Consider the following 19,053-nt stretch of genomic DNA (forward strand, 5'->3'; position numbering starts at 1 on the left):
AGCATAACAAACTGAAGTCCACATCTCTGCTCACATTTTTTTGTCTGTCATAGCTATCACTCTTTTATGTTCTCTTCTATTATTGCTATAACAACAGTTGTGCTGCTATATATTTTTTTCTAAAAAATCATACATATTGCATGATTAATCATTGAAATAATGAAACATCAGCTTCACAGTTTTGTTCCTATTACTTGTGTGATGTATTCTCAGGTACCCATGACAGACCAAAACACCATCCTGGCAGTGAAAGTTTCCTTAGTTATCTCTAGTATGATTCAGTAATGTTTTAGGCAACTGGAAAGTTTGAAAAATGTTTTCTAGTCGTTTCACTAAGTGAATGTTTGGCTGATGCCCCTCAGAACTACTGGATGACTCACAGCTGCCTACCTCCAAGAAGCAGTTCAGCAGATATCACTGTTGTGTTTCTACAGCAAACAGAAAGGACTGAAACTGATTTCTCCTGGAAAATGCAAACCCAACGTACACAATTTCAAAAAGTCGTGACACTACCTGCTCTTAAAACGATATAGTTATTTTAAACCTACACTAATGCTAAGGCCAAGGACTCCCTCCCCAAAATAAATGGCCATCTTGCATGCCCAGATCAATAGCAACTCCAACATTTCCAGCTCAAACCAGCCTTTAGTCAGGACTGTGGCTTCACAGAATAAAAACAAACCAGAAAGCTAGAAAGCCATTCTGCAAATTGGGGAACATGTGGATTGAACCCTCCCATAAATCCACAGCTTGGCAGCCTGGACTGCAAGGTCTTCTCTACATGTCCTCTGGGAGAGAAGAGAGGCAAGGGCTGTAGGAACCTCATGCCATCCTTCTTGTTATTCACTTTCCTGTGGGCTTACAGAGCTCCTCTTATTGCCAGACTACATACACATTCCCTCTATGGCTGTGACATTTTCTGTCCACAGCATATGAACAGACAGGCAGGGGACACCAGCTCTTCAGCTGTGTGGTGAGCATATTTTCTGTTCCATGAAGGGAGAAAGATTGGAGAATTTAAGCCCTGGATTGCTCGCGTATCAGGTGAATAGTTCCTCATTGCTGCTTCAAATTATAGACTTCAAGCTCTTTGGAAGAGCTCTGAACGTGTGAAAGCTGCAATGCAGTTATTTTTCAGTTTCCCAGCTATTTCTGTATTTCACTTTTTAAATTATCTTGTTACATAAAATGAGCTTATCCCCACCCACTACTCAGCATCCTTAATTTCATATCCCCCCCCCCCCAATTTATTACTAAATCTTCTCCCAACATATTTTTGCCTTTTTTTGTAACTTTGGGCTGTTTTATTTAAGAGACCTTCACATATATCATTACTCTCTAAAGATTTCCTGTATAATTCATTTTACTCAGCTTAAATATTTTGGCTGATTTCAAAGAGTTAGCAGCTAACAACTTAGACTGATGTACAAAGAGTCTTTTCCACACCCTCACGTCAGTTGACTCCATGTTTTGCATAACTAATAATACATACCCAAAAATGTATGTATTTGAGATTAACCTGATCAATCTATTTATGCAATCCAATCAATCAGATTGTCTTCAATTATGTTTGTATGCTGTTATTGGCATTTAGGTACTTCCTAAGACTAAAATCTAGGTACCTCCTAAGACTAAAATTAATGATACCCACAGAGACTTTTCAGGCCCCAATTACTTGTGTGCTACAGCTGCCACTAAATTGAGTAAAGAGTCTGTGCTGCAGTATAGAGAATGGAGACAATGTATAATGGAGACAATGTGGATCCCATTCATGTGCATTAGCATAGCAGTTCAGAGTATGAAGTGTTTATACTGTGCTAACTTAAAAGAACCAGCTTCATTCCCATGTAATACACAACTAATAATTACATTGAAAGGCTGCAATTAAAGCCCTATCTGAAAGCTTTTCAGACCTACAGAATCCCAAAGAAGTAATGGCCAATGTCAAATAAAGACTAAAATAAAAAGAATTTGATAAAAAACCTTAATTAAAAGTGTGTCAGAACAAATACATCTCACTTTATGTCCTGAAACTCATTAAATTCTAGTATGACAAAGTGCCACTGGGCATGAATGTCAGAGCTTCAGTGCTGCTAGAGACTGGGTGCCGGTTTCCTCAAAGCCCTCCTTGGAAAACTCCCCTCCTGTAAACCTCCCCTTTAGCATCCTGTTTCTGCAGCTGGCAGGAAAAGTGACATCTTAGAAAGTGTACCTCCAAAGCACCCAGACCCACAGGTAGCCAGGGGGAGGTGGCAGTGAAGAGACTGGTATACTGCTTCCCAGCCCCTGACACACAGAATGTGCTACCAGCACCATTTGCATCAGCTGGGAACTGCTGTGCAGCTGGTGAAGATTAACAGGAATGCAAATTCTAGAGCCTTTGGTATTCTGTGTGTTGAGACTCCATGTGCACATAAGTGGCCAACCAGGGCTGGCTAACCACTTAAACAGATCCCTGTTCTGCTCCTGTTTGGCAGGAGAGCAACATTAAAGTGAACCAGCAACAACCAGGGCCAAGTCCAAGCTGTCTTGAGTGGATACTATGCTCTCTCCTCCCAAAATTGAAACAAAGTCCCTGCAAAATTCTCTACAAATTTCCCCTACCAATAACTTTCTTATCTCACCCTGAGTTCAGACAGGACATGCTTTTTGAGACCTATTTTTGGCCACTGAGGAGGAAGATAAGAGGACCACAGAACCTAACTGCAAAATACATGCTCCAAAAAACTCTAGCCATGTTAGCCGGAAAATGCAAAATGCCTAAACCAACTAAGTTGTCAAAAAAAAGTGGTTTTATTCAGACAGGTTTTTATTCAGACAGGTTTTTATTCAGACAATTTTGTTGTCCAAAATTAATAGACTAACACAATGGAAAACCACTGTCATTTCCATACCTAGATATTTTTTGCAAACACAAGGGATATCTTCAAATTTTTTTGATAACGTAATGTTGAATAATTCCATTCCCTATCATAAAAATCTAACAGAAAGAGAATCTACAAATCAGTGGCAAAACCCATAGAGAAGAAATCCAAAAAGTCATTACAGCACTATATGATTACTTGATGATTTTATAACTGTGTGTGTCAGCAGGAGTAAGAAAGAGATTGCTCTTCAGAGACAATTCTATCATAACAAGGCTTACAAAGATATTAATGTAAAAGCTTCTCATTGTCTGAAAATCCTTTGCCATGGCAACTTAAAATCAGCTGCTTCCAAGTGATTTAAAAGCTTAACCATCCATCCTAACCCTTGTGTTTCAGTCCTGGTATTTCAACCACAACTATTACATCTTCTGAACAGGTGTATGCATTATCTCTACAAAATCTGCATGATGAACAGGTCCATTTACTCTGCAGGCAATCATTTTGGGTCTCATATATGGCAGGAACTACTGTATCAAGAATCCTGCATTCAAATCACTCAAACTCTTGCACATGCACTACAGGAATGGCTGGAGTGCTGTTTTTTGCATTACAATGAAGCTACTTTTCATCAAACTGTATTTGCATGCTGCTTTGAACTTGCTGACAGCATTGATCCTCTTATCATCTTCAAGGATATCTGGTAAGAATTATCTGATTCAATGGAAATTTGACACAGTTTCAGCTATAGATGTACCAAAATTTTCCTTGAAATCTACAGATGCTCCTCCATTCATTCAGTGAGGCTGAGTATGAAGGATAAGCTGAAAAAAAGTCTGTTTCAAATTTGAACTGGGGAATTGTGTACCTCAATTTCTGTGAATATAAAAACCTGAGTAGCAGATTTTCAGCTGTGAGTTTTAAAACTGTATTGGCTACTGGTTCTCCAGGCTTGCATGCTGCTAGCAGTGACTGTAAGCAACTTTACCTCCCTGAGAAAAGATTTGTCTCTATGCATTTGATAAGGAATACTTACCATTTCCTGTTTGCTCATTATATTTCTGATTCATGCTCAGGTGATGGCATGAAGAAAGAATATTTAGACTTCTGCTATGGGGCTTTTATTATTAAGTTTTTCAGGACATGAGTATGATCAAACTGACTGGAGATCTTAAGTAGAGCCATGATACAAATAATACACAACAGTCTCAGGAAAGAAAGGGATCTGAGCAGAGATGAAAGGAGGAGGTAAACTCAAGGTTAAAGATTTACTATTGTTATTACTGCTACATGAGCACACAAAAAGTCTCTCTTAGTTGGACATTGGCTCTATACAACAGGGGACAGTCCTGTTTCACACTGGAAATGTGTGGAAGTGAGTGGAAATAAAGGCAGAAAGAAACGCCACGGTCAAATTTAGCCCAAGGCCTTTACATATGGCCAAAGCCCAAGGTACTAGTAAATTTGTGGAGAGTCAACTTTAAGGATCAAAGTAGCATTCAGAACAACGTCGGCAAATTCTTGGTATCAAAAAGATTAAATGTAAAAAGACCTTACATATACAGTTGAGAGCTGTTAAGTGGTTTTCTGGAAACTGTTTTTCTTAAGTGTCCAACAACACACCACTGCATCTCCCACAGAATACATTCACTCAATGTGTGGAGGTGCCCTCAGTCTCCTAAACATTTAGGGATATGGAAAAGTGTACACTTTAGATCTCTCTGGGATGTACCCTGGCTGGCTCAGCTTATCCTTAGCACAGAGACAGACTGAGAGGTGGAGACTGAGCTCTGTATGGAGAACAGACTTTGCATGCTTGGCAAAAAAATGTATCTGTCTCTGCAAACAGAGAAGGTCATTCTGAAGACTAGGTTTTCATGAGTAGAACATGCACCAGGAAAGCAGTAACCCCAGGCCTATTTCTACTTAATATAAGGTAATTTCATACTCCAACTTCTCTGAGCATTTCCTATCTTACCAGGGTAGAGTCTTGGCCAGTGACCAGGAAATTAAACCCTCTTCTCAAATCTACACACAAGGAAATAAGAAGGTGCCTGGGACAAGGGCACCTGGCAGGATACTTCTTGACTTTACAAAGCACTGCTTAGGAAACTTAGGTGAATGGGGACAGATAAAGGTCTTGAATCTACGAGATTTCGTTCTCTGGGATCATACAAGCATGTTATATTAGGAAGTCCTGAGTTAAAGCCCATCTACAACGCATACTCCAAAGTGGGAACCAAAAAGTAAGATTTCTTCTAAGGTTCAGAGCAGAAACTACTACTAAATTAGTCACATTTCTATGCCATCCATATGTCCATTGTCTCATGCAACTGCATTTGCAGAACCATTTCGAATACTAATGTTTAGAGACTCCCTGAGAAATGCTAGAGGTACTTCTCAGACAAAAAGAGTTTTTCCTTTTGTTATACCTTAGAAACTGAAGTGTATTGACTAGTCTAAACTCTCCTTAAATTATTTTTATCATATGGTTCATTGACACCTCAGAATCAGCTTTTGGATGAAAGGGCTCAAAGGAATGAGCAATATGCACATTTTTCTTCTGAGTGCTCCTTTTCAAATTTGGTTATTCAAGTCACTTGACAGAGGGTTACATTCCCATGCCCTCTCTCATCTTCCTATTAACTGCATATCCAAGAGACTCAGGTAAGTATTAACTTAAGCTCTAAAATACCAATTAAGCCTTGAATATTAGAAACTATTTTTTGATTTTAAGTCCTCTAATTCACTGCAAAAAACATTAGCAGCTTTTCTGTGCTGTCAGAGCTGTGCAAAAAAGTTTAGATATAACTTAGACACCAACCTTCTGCCTTTCAGTTTATTAAAACTTGGCCCTGAACTGCTGATTGATGAAAATCTGGTCCTTCTGACTGAACCAGGAAAAGCTGATAAAAGTATAATTTAAAATGCACTTAAAAGCCTAAGGATGCTTGGGATTTTCCAAAGTACACAGTTAAGCTGAAGTCCTGTCACTCACCAGAGTTTAAATTCATGAATTGTCCTTATTTGAAATAAAAATAATAGCAAAAGTTTTTGCTCATTTTGGTAAGTCCTGTCTTGCCCTTCATTGCCTTTAATTGATTAGTATGTTATTTACTGAGCTTCATGGTTACAAGATTAGAATGGGAGGTCTGATGTCAGCATATGCTGTTGATATAAAGTTTGGAAATATGCAGTTGAACCAACTTTAATGCTTCAGTTTACTGAAGGAGGACTTCGGAGCTGAAAATGCAAGCTAAACATGGATTTAGTGTGTGCTTTTCTACAATGGTTTGTGTTTTATGTGGCATTGTCTAAAGTGTCTTAGTGTGCTGAGTCTTCGGTGATGCATAGATGGCAAATCTCTGCATCTTTTATGAACCCCAAATCTTTGCCTTCTTGGCAGCTTACATGCAATTTCTCTCAAATACTTTTTGCTGTCATTATTTAGGAATTTTTCTCATCTTGCCCAGTATCTTTATCATGCAAATATGATGAAGTCATTAAGTGATGTCCTGCTTCTTCTATACCTTATTTCTTCTGATTAGTTTGTGAGACACTAATTGCTACATTTTTTTCTCTTTACTATGGCTTGCAGATCACTTAGGGATATGTGCTATTTAAACTAGTTTATTCCCCCATATAAAATTCACATAGAAATTGGTGAAAGAAATAAAACCCACAGGCAGTGATAGATAGTGTGTCTTGTTTCCTAAGAGCAAAAAGGTGACATTCATTTATGCACAAGCAGACCAAATATCCAGTCAACATAGAGCACTCCAGAAATAGCCAAAGCCTTTACTAATTACGTGGCCATGAAATCCTTAAACAAAAAAGCATTAGAACATCCAAAATCTGAGTTCTATCACTCTTTACATAATAAAACAAAAACTTCACCTATTGGAAATCTATTGGACAATCTGAAAATATGCCTTATTGGAATGTTGCGAAATGGCAGAATCTAATGTCATGTGTTACAGCCAGTTTTCAGTTCTTCACATATGTGTGCAATTTGAGAAACAAGGAGGAAAATAAACACTCAGTGTATGAGGAGAGATAAAACTGGCAGATGGAGAAGCTGGCCTTTGTGCTCCTGAGAATAAATAAAAATCAATAGAGGAAAACAAGGGTAAAAATACAAAACTGGGCATGAACATTTTGCATCTGATCAGAAAGCTATCTTTCAATGAAATAACACTAGAATTAATACAGAACACTATTGTACCATATGGATGCTTGGATCTCCGCCAGAAAAACTGCACCACCTTCCTTTTACTAAAAAAATTGACTGAAATAAGTAACAGCGAGGCTACCAGTCTTTTCAATATGCCAGACATAACCCTGATTAGAAAAATATACTTCTCGGTCCAGTAAGATCAGCAGTGGTCCTGAGTCCTTGTAACTGAGCCTGACCCACAGGTACTGAAGGATTATTTAATTACTGTATCACACTTCAGAAACCCTGGTCAGTAACATAAAATTTGGTCACTATTAATGAGGAATTGTAATTTATCATATTCAGAAGCAGCTCAGAGTTCTTCTCTCTGGTTATAATTTAAAAAATTGTTAACAGTAATAGAAGTCCAAGCTCCTCCACCTTCCTTAGCAAGCTTAGCACAAGACCTTTGTTTTATCTACAGATGGCAGTGCTATCAATTTACTTACTTCACTCTGTTATCAAATACAACATAAACAGCCATAAACAACACAGAGAATGTGCACTTATACAATGCATCTCATTTAGTATGCCTGATGGCTATAAGTCAAACAAACAAAAATCCCACAACATTCCCATAGGGTCCTTCAATTTTGATGCCTCTTTTACGGAATTTTAATTCAATTTCAGGAATATAATTGAACTAACAATCTGTTGTCTCAGACAGGATGTTCTCTCCTTGATATTAAGCAGGGCTGGACAGATGCCAAGGCAGATTTGAATGCACCTCAAAGTACCAGTGAAAAATGACTGGGCTGTTCTGAAAGCAAGAGGAGTGTGCTGGATGGGTCAGGCACCAACTGTCTGATGCCTGTCGTCCCTTCCATTTAACCTATCAGGATTCAAGTATGCTGGAATTGTCAACAAAGGGAAAATACAGCAAGCAGAATGTAAACAAGAAAAGCCAAGTTGCTTATCCTCCAAATGCTCTGCATAAAGCAAACCTTACACAACAACAAAATGCTTGGGGACCATGCTCTCTGCTGAAGAAAGATGCTGGCAGCCAATACAGACAAAACCTGGTTTCTAAAATCAGGGTATAGCTTAAGATATTCAGAGTTGGGAGAGGGAGTAACGGAGTGATTTAGATTATTGGAATGATTGGAGCAGCTATCTAGATTAAAAAAAAATAATTTCCTTTATACAGAGATCAAAAAGAAAAAGAAAACCCACCACACAACAAGAAAATGAGAATAGATTTAAATATGAATCAAAGCATGTTTGTCACTGGATTTGCAATAAAATAAAATACATTTTCATTTTCTTTCGTTCCCAAGGAAACACAGTGTAGGTAATAATTTTGTGTTTGAGTGCGATTACCAGCTGGTGACTGACTGCCCCCTTCCCATACCTTTTTAGCATATTGATCAGGATCACAGGCCTCTTGAAGACATTAAAGTCTTCAAGTCTTACAAGTCATATAAGTTTTCTGAAAGCAGACAGCCAGATGGAATACAGAAAGCCTACTAAGTATCTCTGTATAAGGTGAAAGCTCCAAGACGCTCTCACCTCTTATTACACACCAGAAAATAGACATGAGAAAGAGATAGTATGGATGTTCAAACTGTGGAAAAAAGTTTCAATTGAAGCACATATTTTATTAGACATCAGAATACCCAGTCACACTCTGAAATTAATGGAAATCATGCCTTATAATTCCATTGCTCACAAAACTGTATTTGAAATTACCAGAGGACTACTGCAGGCCTTGGGCTTTTGACAGCTCTTAATGTAATAGAACATTCCACCAGCGCAAAACTTCCCTCAAGGCTGAAAAGCAATCAAGTCATGTCTGCTACCTCATGGAATCTGAAGATGAGGACCATAATACCTAGGCTCTACAGCAATGGGTATTTCATTATATCACAGATGTATTAGTTACACAAAGGAAACTGTGCATTGGTATATGTGAAAGATGTGCTTGTCTGAGTAATTTCATTTATAAACATTTATTTGACTGTCAATGCATTGCTGTGGATTCTCTTATACAACTTAATTTTGCTGTGTGAAGAACTAAAACCTTGATCAAAGACATGCAGTCAATGCCCAGACTAGACAAAATTCTATCTCATACTTGAGTCTATTTCTTGACTAATTAATGTCAAAGAACTCAATCAATGTAGGAAATCACTCACTTGCTGTGCCACAGGGACTACCAGACACAAAAACTGAGCAGAGCATCAGATGAAAAGATTATTCTTTTCAAGTGCTGGTTTCCTGACCAGAATCCAGACAGTAACTTCCTGAAGTAGATGTTCCTCAGCAGTGGGACAATACAAATAATCTTCCAGGAACAGCTGAGCCAGTCCCTGATTTCCACCACCATTCAAGAAGCAGCCTGGCTCAAAACCCTTCAAGCTTGTTTAGCCCCAGGGAAACCTCTCTCAGAAACACTTTTTCTCCCACAGCTTTCCAGATCCAGATCCTAAACAACTTATTTCTAAAATTACATGCACTTGTTTTAAATTAAATATTTTGCCCCATTATTTTTTTATCCACGAGGGAGCAGCGTGAATTAACTTAGCTTCCAACCAGATGAAACAATTTGCTGCACAAGACTTGCTGATGCTGTCACATCCTTACATAAGCATTTCTTCACATCCCACATAGTCAGGGCTTCTGAACTTAAAAAACCCATTTGGCTGCAAGCTCTCACAGTCGCTACTTTTAGCATCCCTCCGATGTTGATAAGCATGTGATGGTTTGCTGATGGGAAGTAATGGGTACAGCTGAGTACTTCAACTGAGCTTCCTGGGACTTACTGCAGGAATGTATCCCCCCAGAACAGCACTGGAATGAGACTGGCCCTGGAGCAGCTGTGCTGCAAAGATTTCTGAAGAGGCTCAAAAAGAATTTAAGATGCGTTTTCTCACTAGGGCTCAATCAGGACATTACCATATTCACTTCACTGCAAAGGTGGATTTAACCTGCAGACCTGTATATGTAAAGTGTTTTGTGATACCACTGGGAATCTGGAGAAGGAGATCCCATGAACTGGGCTTGATATCTGAGATTAAAAAGAACCCCTTCCTTCTCTGACTTGAAGCTGTTCCTACAAAGATGCTGCTGAGCTGCAGAGATTTCATTTGGAACCCAAAATGCTCATACTTATAGGACAGGAATTAAAATTTGGATCTACCTACTATAAGATCATGCATAGCTTTTATTAGATCATGCATAGCTTTATAATGTATGTCTCCATTTTATTTTTGACAAACTCAGACATGAGAGATTGCATTGTGACGAAGTTCACAAAATCAAATCTTAAAAATCCTGTGTTCTGCTTTCACAAAAGAGGTAAAAAACAGAGGAACTTTGCAGTGGATGGCATTTTTATGACACATTTCTTTTTATGCAAATTTGGTAAGATAACTTCTATATGTTATCCATTCCACATTGGTCAATTGTATTACATAACATTTGAAGATTGCAGTCAAATAAAGAAGGTTTTGTCTGTCAGTACATATGCTGGACAGATGTTATCTCATTTTTATTTTTGTCTTTCCTTAATTAGAGTTATATATTTTATTATTTTGTAATTATTTCATTAACATCTGATTTGATGGGATGCAGCAAGAAGCTCCTGCAAAGAAATTACTTTGATTTAAATAAGAGTAAAAAAATGTTGCTATTTGTAAATTTGGAGTCAGCTCAGAAGAATTGAAAGGCATTTATATGGGGAATGAGCAATAGCATATTCATCAAGAAGACAGAAAAAAGATAACTTCATGAACATGAGAGGAGTAGAATCACTGCACTAATAACCACAAAATGTCAGGAGTTGTTCCCTCCATATTACCAGTTTTACTATTTTATTATATTGGTGATAGGTGCATGAGTTGAGAGAAACACAGCCAGCTCCATCTTATCAACAAGGCTGGTATAAGAGAGGAAGAAAACTTAGTTTTGGCTTCAAAAGTAATCACACTGTTAAAAGAGTTAAAAAAAGAGACCAGATTCCTTTCTTCAGCTTTGCAAAATAATTGTTTAGCACCTTAGCTGTCTTAAATCAGTATCTAAATAAAGGGCTTACTTGTGTAGATCCCTCATTCATACCCAGCCTTACCTTCCCCTTCAACCCTCATTCCCCATTGAGATTCACATCACTCTACTCAGAGACACAAAAGGCACAATGAGAAAAACTGAATGTTGGCATCCCAATCTCAGAAACAAGATTGTACTTCTTTTGCCTCAAGAGGTATTGGGACCTTTTTGGGGAACTGCATCAATAGAAGAGAGGGCAGGACTTTATTTTCACCTTTAATTTGGTTTTGGAAAATAAACTTTGGAATTGGCAAGAATTCCTTTCATTTGCCAAATAGCATCTCACAGCTGCCATTGGAGAGCTTCACTTGCCAAATGTGTAAACAGATACGAACTGCTACGACCCATAAAGGATTTATGTAAAGTAATGATTTCAACCAAGATCTACAAATACCTGTTTTCTTATCTCTCTTCTTACGCTGAAGCACATGCTTTCTCCATTGTCACGGACATTTTCAGCATCATACCAGGTGAAATGTGCAGTTACCTTCTTAGCATACAACCCCTGCTCCTTTCAGGAGTAATCCAGGATCAAAGGTCTAATTTATGAAAGGTTTCTTTCCACTGACATGCGCACATAAAGGAGTTGCACACTGGAAACACAGGCAGGAAGTCCATAACAAGCAACAGCAAAACAAATAATTTTTCTACCCACATGGGATTAAACAAACATAAGATGCATGTGGTATTTAAAGTAATGTAAAAACTTTAAAACTGTTTCTAGTTTTTCAGATAGGGCCACAAACTTCAGCAAATTTCAGTTGCATTGATAGTGCTAACAAAACACTCCTCATGCTGTCTTAAAAATTGTATGACTTTACACTGCTGTGAAAAGGAAATAGCCTCATTTATACCTTCCTTACTTTCTCTGCACATTTCAGCACTTATCTAAACTGTATTTATAAAGATGAAAAACATATTTTCTTTTTTACTTTCTATTTTTTTTCTTAAAGCCCGTTAAAAAATAAAAATACATAGGCTAAAATTTTCAGAGAGTAAAAAGAAATTAAATTTACTTGTAAGAGAACTGACTGATTTCCCTGAGGACTCTAGAATCCATCTACAGTATTTCTACATCCATTTTACAGCCACTCACATTGCTATGAAATTCCTGAGGAACTTGAAAACCTAAAGCATTAATTACTTATATTAAAATGAGACAATTAACACACATATCTTTACACTTGCTTTGGGACTGCACAACCAAATAAAAACTTACTATAATTTAATCAGGAAGAAACAGGCATACAAACATAAAATGCATTGTTTAGATGTGGCTATTGAAATAAAAGAAGTCTTACATTCTTTGTTTTGGGGAAGGGAAGTAGAAGGAAATCAACAGAAATGCCAGAAAATTATGACTATTGACTGTCAGAGTCCAGCCAGCTGGGTGCTGACCACCTGTACCTTCCATAAGTGTCTACATGAATACCTGTTCATACAGGTATTGAGCCAAAGAACTTCTTCAGCATAGTGATTGCCTTAAGGTTTCTCACAGCAATGCCCACAGGTTTAGTACAACTCTCTGACAATCAGAAAGCATGGTCTTGTTTTCCTCATTTTAAGCACAGGAGAAAAAAAATAGCAGAACAATTTGACTCTGCTTCTTGGTATGAATCAACAAATTGACTGTTCATCTAATACAATATATTGTTGTGTGCAATAGTTGTAGCATACAATGCAGTGGAAATTGTGGACTCTGGACAGTTACCTGACAATTTCCTCTTAAGAATTTCCAAAATACCCTGAAATATAGGAGTCTGCGTACCCTTAAACATAGCTTCTATGATGAATACATTGTACTTTGAAACATATTTTTATTTTAGCACTTCCTTCTTCAACTTTTAAACTGAGGAAGAAGATGGTTGTTGTCAAAGGCTTGAGTTGGGATTAGAAGAAACTACTCCCTAAGACCTTAATTAACTATTGAGGAAGAACCACTTCAGGCAGCCCTCCACCTGCTGCCCAGTGTTACGGAAGATGTCACCAACAAGAATGTTCTTTGAAGCAGGAGAGAAAGTTTTTAATGTGATGGAGATTTGTTGACTGACACCATCACCACCGTAGCATCCCACAATGCTGTGCGACCGCCTTGCGAGCGCAAGAAATGCATTGCTGCAGCCATCTGCTGTTGGAAGTTCTGCTGGTGTAGTAGAGAGACTGAGATGTTAGATGATGTATAAATCCTCCGCACTAAGTAGGGATCTTAAAATATTTGTTGGTACTGATCTCTCTGCTGGATTCCCAAGAATTAGGCTAGTTGAAAACACAGCTGTGGTGGTGGTGGTTTGTTGTTTATTTTTACTTTCACCTTTTAATAAGGCTGTTTTCTCTTAATACTTGCTGAGTTATGCTTAAAACAGGGCTTATAGCAAGACCATGATATTAATGGTGTATTTCTTTTCCCATAATATTGCACTTGTGTTAGCCAGCTTTTAAGGTTTCTTATGTTTTCATGAAATTATTAAAGGGAATGCTCTGACTGCATAATAAGCATTCACTTGGCTTTCAAAGAGCTGGTCTCTAAATAATTTTTAATTTCTCAATTAATTTCTAAGACATTGAACCAAGCTTTTTGAATTTGAATGCAATCTTTCAAACTGTAGAAAACTAGCTGTATTCCTGCTAGAGAACCATTTGGTCCCCAGAGATGGTTCAGAGTATTTACTTGGTAGATACAAAAGGGTGCTGTATATTTTCTATTTATAACTCATAAATGCTGAGATTAGCTTCCACACATAATGGGCCCGATTATGGGCTGCTTTCTTTTCACAACTATATCTGCAGCTTGCTGCAGAAGGAAGAGCACATGGATCCAATGACAATCCTATTCTCCTTGCAGTTCTTTCTAAGCATTAATTTGTGCTAAATAGTACAATTTAGGGTCTGCTACAGTATCTGTTACTTGGCAACAATTCCTAAGCTCAATACCTGAGCCCATGCCAGCTAGGGCATCTACTCCCCATTGAAACTTGGGCATGGTGAGAGGCGGCAGTGCTGAGGACATAAGGGAAGGGTGTATTGCTTGCTTCTAGGATACATTCCTGGTAAATATATTCACTAAAAGCTAAGCATACTAAAATAATATAAAGACAACAAAAGCACATTAGCTTTCAAAGATTTTTAGAAGGAATAAACCATACTGAAATTAATCCTGAAAAGATGACAAGATGTGTTAAGGCTTACTCTTACTATCATCTATAAAAGGTGATCTCTTGATATGAACCAGTATTTCACTGTAATATACAGAGCCACTGAAGTTCTTACAAAAACCAAATCAAAACCAAAATAAGGCACTTAAGCTGAAGGGCCCGAGTGGCCAAACACTATAACAACAGTCTGTTTAGGAGCCAGCCCCAGCCACTCCTGCAGGTTTAGAGGGAAAATGCTTTTCAACGTATTCAGGTAATTTATTTCAATGATTGGCTTAGTCAAAGCAGAGAAAGCTGATGGAAGCTGAAATGAAAGTTTTTATTTTCTGTTAGGAACAAAACTGAATGCAAATAGAGGGTATGGCTAAATAGATGGAAATCTATAGAACTGCTTGTACAAACGTGTGTGTGTGTTGCAAATTTTCCCATGTAGTAAAAAGAAGCACCATATTTACCCCACAGTCCACATTTAGCTCCTACTCAAGTGCACTGAGGGTTACACAATCAATTTCACTTTAAAAATTAAGTTAAAATTACAACTACAAATAAGATTAAAATGAATTTAGAATAAAGTTTCATATTTGTTTAAATCTGTATCTGAAATCAATATTACTTTGATTTAAATGAATATCTCATAGGGGAGCTGCAGATAATTCTTGTCCTTTTCTGAAGAAGAAGTGATCATAAACCTTATGAAGTACCATAACTAACAGACAACCATTGTGAATTGAATGGCACTGGCAAGCTGCATTGTGCCCTTATCAAGGAATTAGTTGGATTATGTATCTAAGGACTGTTTGGAGAGATTAAGCCAGAAACTGGTTTTGAAATCTTCCAATTCTGTAAATCACCTAAATGAAATTAAAACAAAACAAAACCAATGGAATAATGGGAGTCTAAGTTTCCTGTAAGACCTAAGCTTCTAAGTCTCATAGACATTTTAGGTGAAGTATGCTTATAAAGCTATCCAAGACCACCAAGTTCAGATAAAAAAAAAATTGCTTTGTATCCTTAATTCCTACACATCACCTTCCAGATGTCAGATTCATTACAATGTATTTGAATATAATTTAGATAATTACAATTCCATTTTAGAATATGCATAATAGCTTGCCAGAGGCCCTTGCTCACCAGAAGTAATAATATCCACTTGTTGCAGTGACTTGATGAACTCAGGCTAAATAGTTTCAGTGTTTGAGCCAAGGTTTGCTCTAGTCACAGCCTGACGTTGAAATTAAGTTTAAGACCTGGGAGTTTATTGCTCAGATGGGTGACATGGTTTTGTTGCAGTAAGTCTAATGAATCTGATGTTCAGTTTGTTCTTTTATTGTTTATTTCCAACGTAATTTATGCTTGACTTTTGACTGCTAATAAAATCTATGAAAAATGCTGGTTATAAATGATTTTATAAAGTGTTTTGTTTCTTTTTTTAAACAACGGTAGTAACCATTAACTATGATATAGATGCTGACTAGGAGGATTAAGGTTTATCAGCTGAGGCCCTGTAAAAATGCTAGGAAAGGTAATGCTCTCAATATACTTCAATCTCTCTTGCTTTGGGTACTTTTGTAACAGGGCTCTCTCTATCTGGCTAACATAAATATACATACTAAAAGAAAAGCAAGCATGTATTTAAGCCCAGTTGACCATAATTATGGATTTAATAAATTTATATAGAGTAGTAGAAGTTCAGATGACTACTGAGCCACAGTGACTGGTTCTTTGTACTGGGGCTAAAAGTAATGTAAATGCTGAAACCTCCCACATTGTTGAGGTGCCAAGGTATAGCAGATATTTACTAGCAGCTTTAATACTCGAGATGTGGAGAGAAGCAGCCAGAAGGAAGCCACAATGTTGCCCACCACTGTGCTGTGAATGTTTGTCAGCGCTCCCTCTGCAGGAGCCAGGGCCTTGCTCCTCTCTGTGAGGCAGGTAAACTTCACAGAGGCATAAAGGATGGGTGCAAGAGAAAAGCAAAACCCTTTCCAAACGTCTGTGTTCTGCTTTTCCAGCATCTTCTCAAAAACTGGAAAGAATAACTTAAATATATATTCCAAACTCAAAACAACAACAAATATATTTTTGCCTATTTCTGACAAACTGCTAAGATTTGTTTCCCCTATCTGTGTCAACTACAGCATTTTCACCTCTTGTTAATGGTGCTGTTGAATATATAGGGAACACTCAATTTGAGATCACATTTGATTGTTAACCTTTTCCCACCTCTACTGTCATGCAAAATTTTCAGTTTTAGAATATGAAAAGCCATTTTAGTATCTAGAGAAAGTAACAAAACTAAGGGGAAATATTTGCTAATCAAGATAAAACCCTGTCACCTTTGTTAGCACTTAGAGAGTAGGTAATATTTAGTTGAATAATGACAACAGAATCTCAGCTTGATTTCCAAAGTTGTTCCTGCATAATTTATTCAAAAGATAAATTCCCTAATGAAAGATACTGGATCTACTTTAAACCAACATTATTTCATCTATAATTACTGCCCCAGGAATACCATACTAACTGCCACTTATCACTGTCAGTGACTTTTGAATTTCTGCTAAACTATGGTATCCCATTGGGTTTGTTTGTCTCCAAGAGAACATGATGTTTCAGGTTTGTATGGCCCTAAAAAACGGAGAACAAAACCTCTCTTTCCCTAGAAATTTAAATGTCCTCTGTGTGCCTCAGAACATAGAGGAGATTAAGTCCATTCATTTCCTCATAGTTATTTCCAACACAATGTACTATATTTTCCATCTGAAGTTTGTAGAAGCTCTTCAGTTCATTAGTGCTTCCCCTGCCCCTCTCTTTCATTTCTTATAAGCTGAGTACTCATTATCTATCACATTTCTCACAAAGTTTGGAAAAGAATATAGTTGCCCTGGCTGTCAAAGCTAACCTTCAGTCAAAAATCCCCATGCTTTGTCATTATGAGAATCTAATCTTTCATTAGGAAACCATTAGGAGTAAATGTGCTTATGAACATTCATTTGCCATTTGTTTATTACGAGTGTTAGGGAAACTATTAGTGGTGTGTCTTAATTGAGTGTCCATTGTGGACAAGAAAAGGCTAGACTTCATTGAGTAATGATTACAACAAAACTTCTATGTCCTTTACTTTTATGTCTGTTGCTGTGCAATGGATGACTTCAGATGCAAGTAAAACCAAAACCATTGATAGAAGACTTTGTTTCCCCACACTGCAGCAAGGTCCTCCAGTTATTCATCAAGAGTGGTAAATAAAACCTTCAGGTTTGCTTTGAGTAAGTTCCTAGTTCTGTTAATTTTGCATATAGCTATTACCTTGTGCTAAGATTATAAAAAAGTAAGAGCAAAACACTTTTTTTCTTGTCACTTGGTAAATCAAAATGAGAAATTACATCATCTATGTGTTAGTGGCAGCTGTAAAAGTTTTCAGTTCTAGAACCGTGCTGGAAATAGCCTCATTCGCAATGGTGGGCAGCTTTCTTCTAAACAGAAGGCATACAAACCAAAATTCTCCTGGAAAGACCTCACCTTTTAAAGCATCTTGTTATTTAATTTGGTCTCAACTAATTGGCAATTTATATAGTAATTTGTGTCCAAATTCCAGATGCAGCAGAGAAGAGAAACCTACAGGGAGCTGCACCAGGTTGCTGGGACACAGCCCAGGTGCCTCCCTCAGAGGTGGCACGTACCTTGTCACACACAGTATGCACAACCTCACCCCATGGAAAGGCTGCCAGGGCTGTTGGCAGGTATTGGGCACATTGGATGTATCAGCCTCACTGCCTACCGCACGCACAAGACTGTCATTTTGATTTCTGATGTGCACGCAAATGCAGAGCACCTCTAACTCTGCACGTGTAAGCAATCCCACCTGAGCCCTTCAAATGTAGAAACAACCTTCTTAGCACCTCAAACAGCAGTCAGCATGGCATCCTGTGGTGAGTTCCTCTAGTACCTATTATCTGCAGCAATGCAGTGAAATGCTCATATTTTGTGAGATTAAACAGACAATAGGAATTGTAGTCAGATTTTTTTTCTTTGCCTGAATAGCCTGTATTTATCTCTAGGCAACAGGAGAGAAGGAAAGTACAGAGAGGTTGCACTGTCATCTGATCATGTAACACTTCAGACCTTGTCTTGGAGTGGAATGCAATGTCTTGTGATTTTTTTTTTTTAACTAAAATTAGTTCTGATATACTCAGTCATGCCCTAACTTTCAATAAAACATAAACCACATCTTTCAGACAGGGAGCAAGAGCCCTTACCTTCTCAGCCAGGAAACCTCCAACAGAAAACTAGTTGATTTTCTGCCTTTACAAGCCTGCAAAATCTTTAAGCAGATTTTCACACACATACCTGATAGTCCACCGACATCCATCTTCTTCAGGTTCTTTGCCTCCAGAATGACAACAGTCAGTTTGCCAGCAGTAGGCACATAACGGAGGGAGAAGCAGATATCACCCAGCTTCTCTTGCTGTGAAGACAAACAAGACATGATGTTTTACTTGAATGATTTTTTTTTACCTTTTGAAAAATGCAATTTTGAAAGCCCCGCAGAAAATTAGCAGGATTATATCTCCTACTTGCACTGCTAAAGAAAACATTCAAATGAACAATATTGAGAAAACTACCACAAATTGTCCAGATGAAATCCTTTATAACCTCAAGTCTGTTGCAGCAACTATCCTGTATACAACCAAATGACAAGATATATGTTGGCCAGAAAGTAAGTGATACTTCTCAGGATTTCACCCCTGACAATAGGGGTCCCACAAATACTGTTTGCTCT

At 37.7% G+C, this 19,053-nt stretch overlaps 1 protein-coding gene across 4 annotated transcripts in view; it reads right to left on the minus strand.

Annotated features, from left to right (window-relative positions):
* The window catches only part of SYT1 (synaptotagmin 1), a 341,927-nt gene that overhangs the window by 31,637 nt on the left and 291,237 nt on the right, over positions 1–19,053 (minus strand). For all 4 annotated transcript variants that reach the window (XM_053942708.1, XM_053942709.1, XM_053942706.1 and 1 more), the window contains one exon: positions 18,621–18,738. In XM_053942708.1, coding sequence (XP_053798683.1) covers positions 18,621–18,738 — 118 coding nt within the window. The remainder of the gene's footprint in view (positions 1–18,620; positions 18,739–19,053) is intronic.

Source organism: Vidua chalybeata, chromosome 5 (assembly GCF_026979565.1).
Source record: "Vidua chalybeata isolate OUT-0048 chromosome 5, bVidCha1 merged haplotype, whole genome shotgun sequence".
Taxonomy (NCBI): domain Eukaryota; kingdom Metazoa; phylum Chordata; class Aves; order Passeriformes; family Viduidae; genus Vidua; species Vidua chalybeata.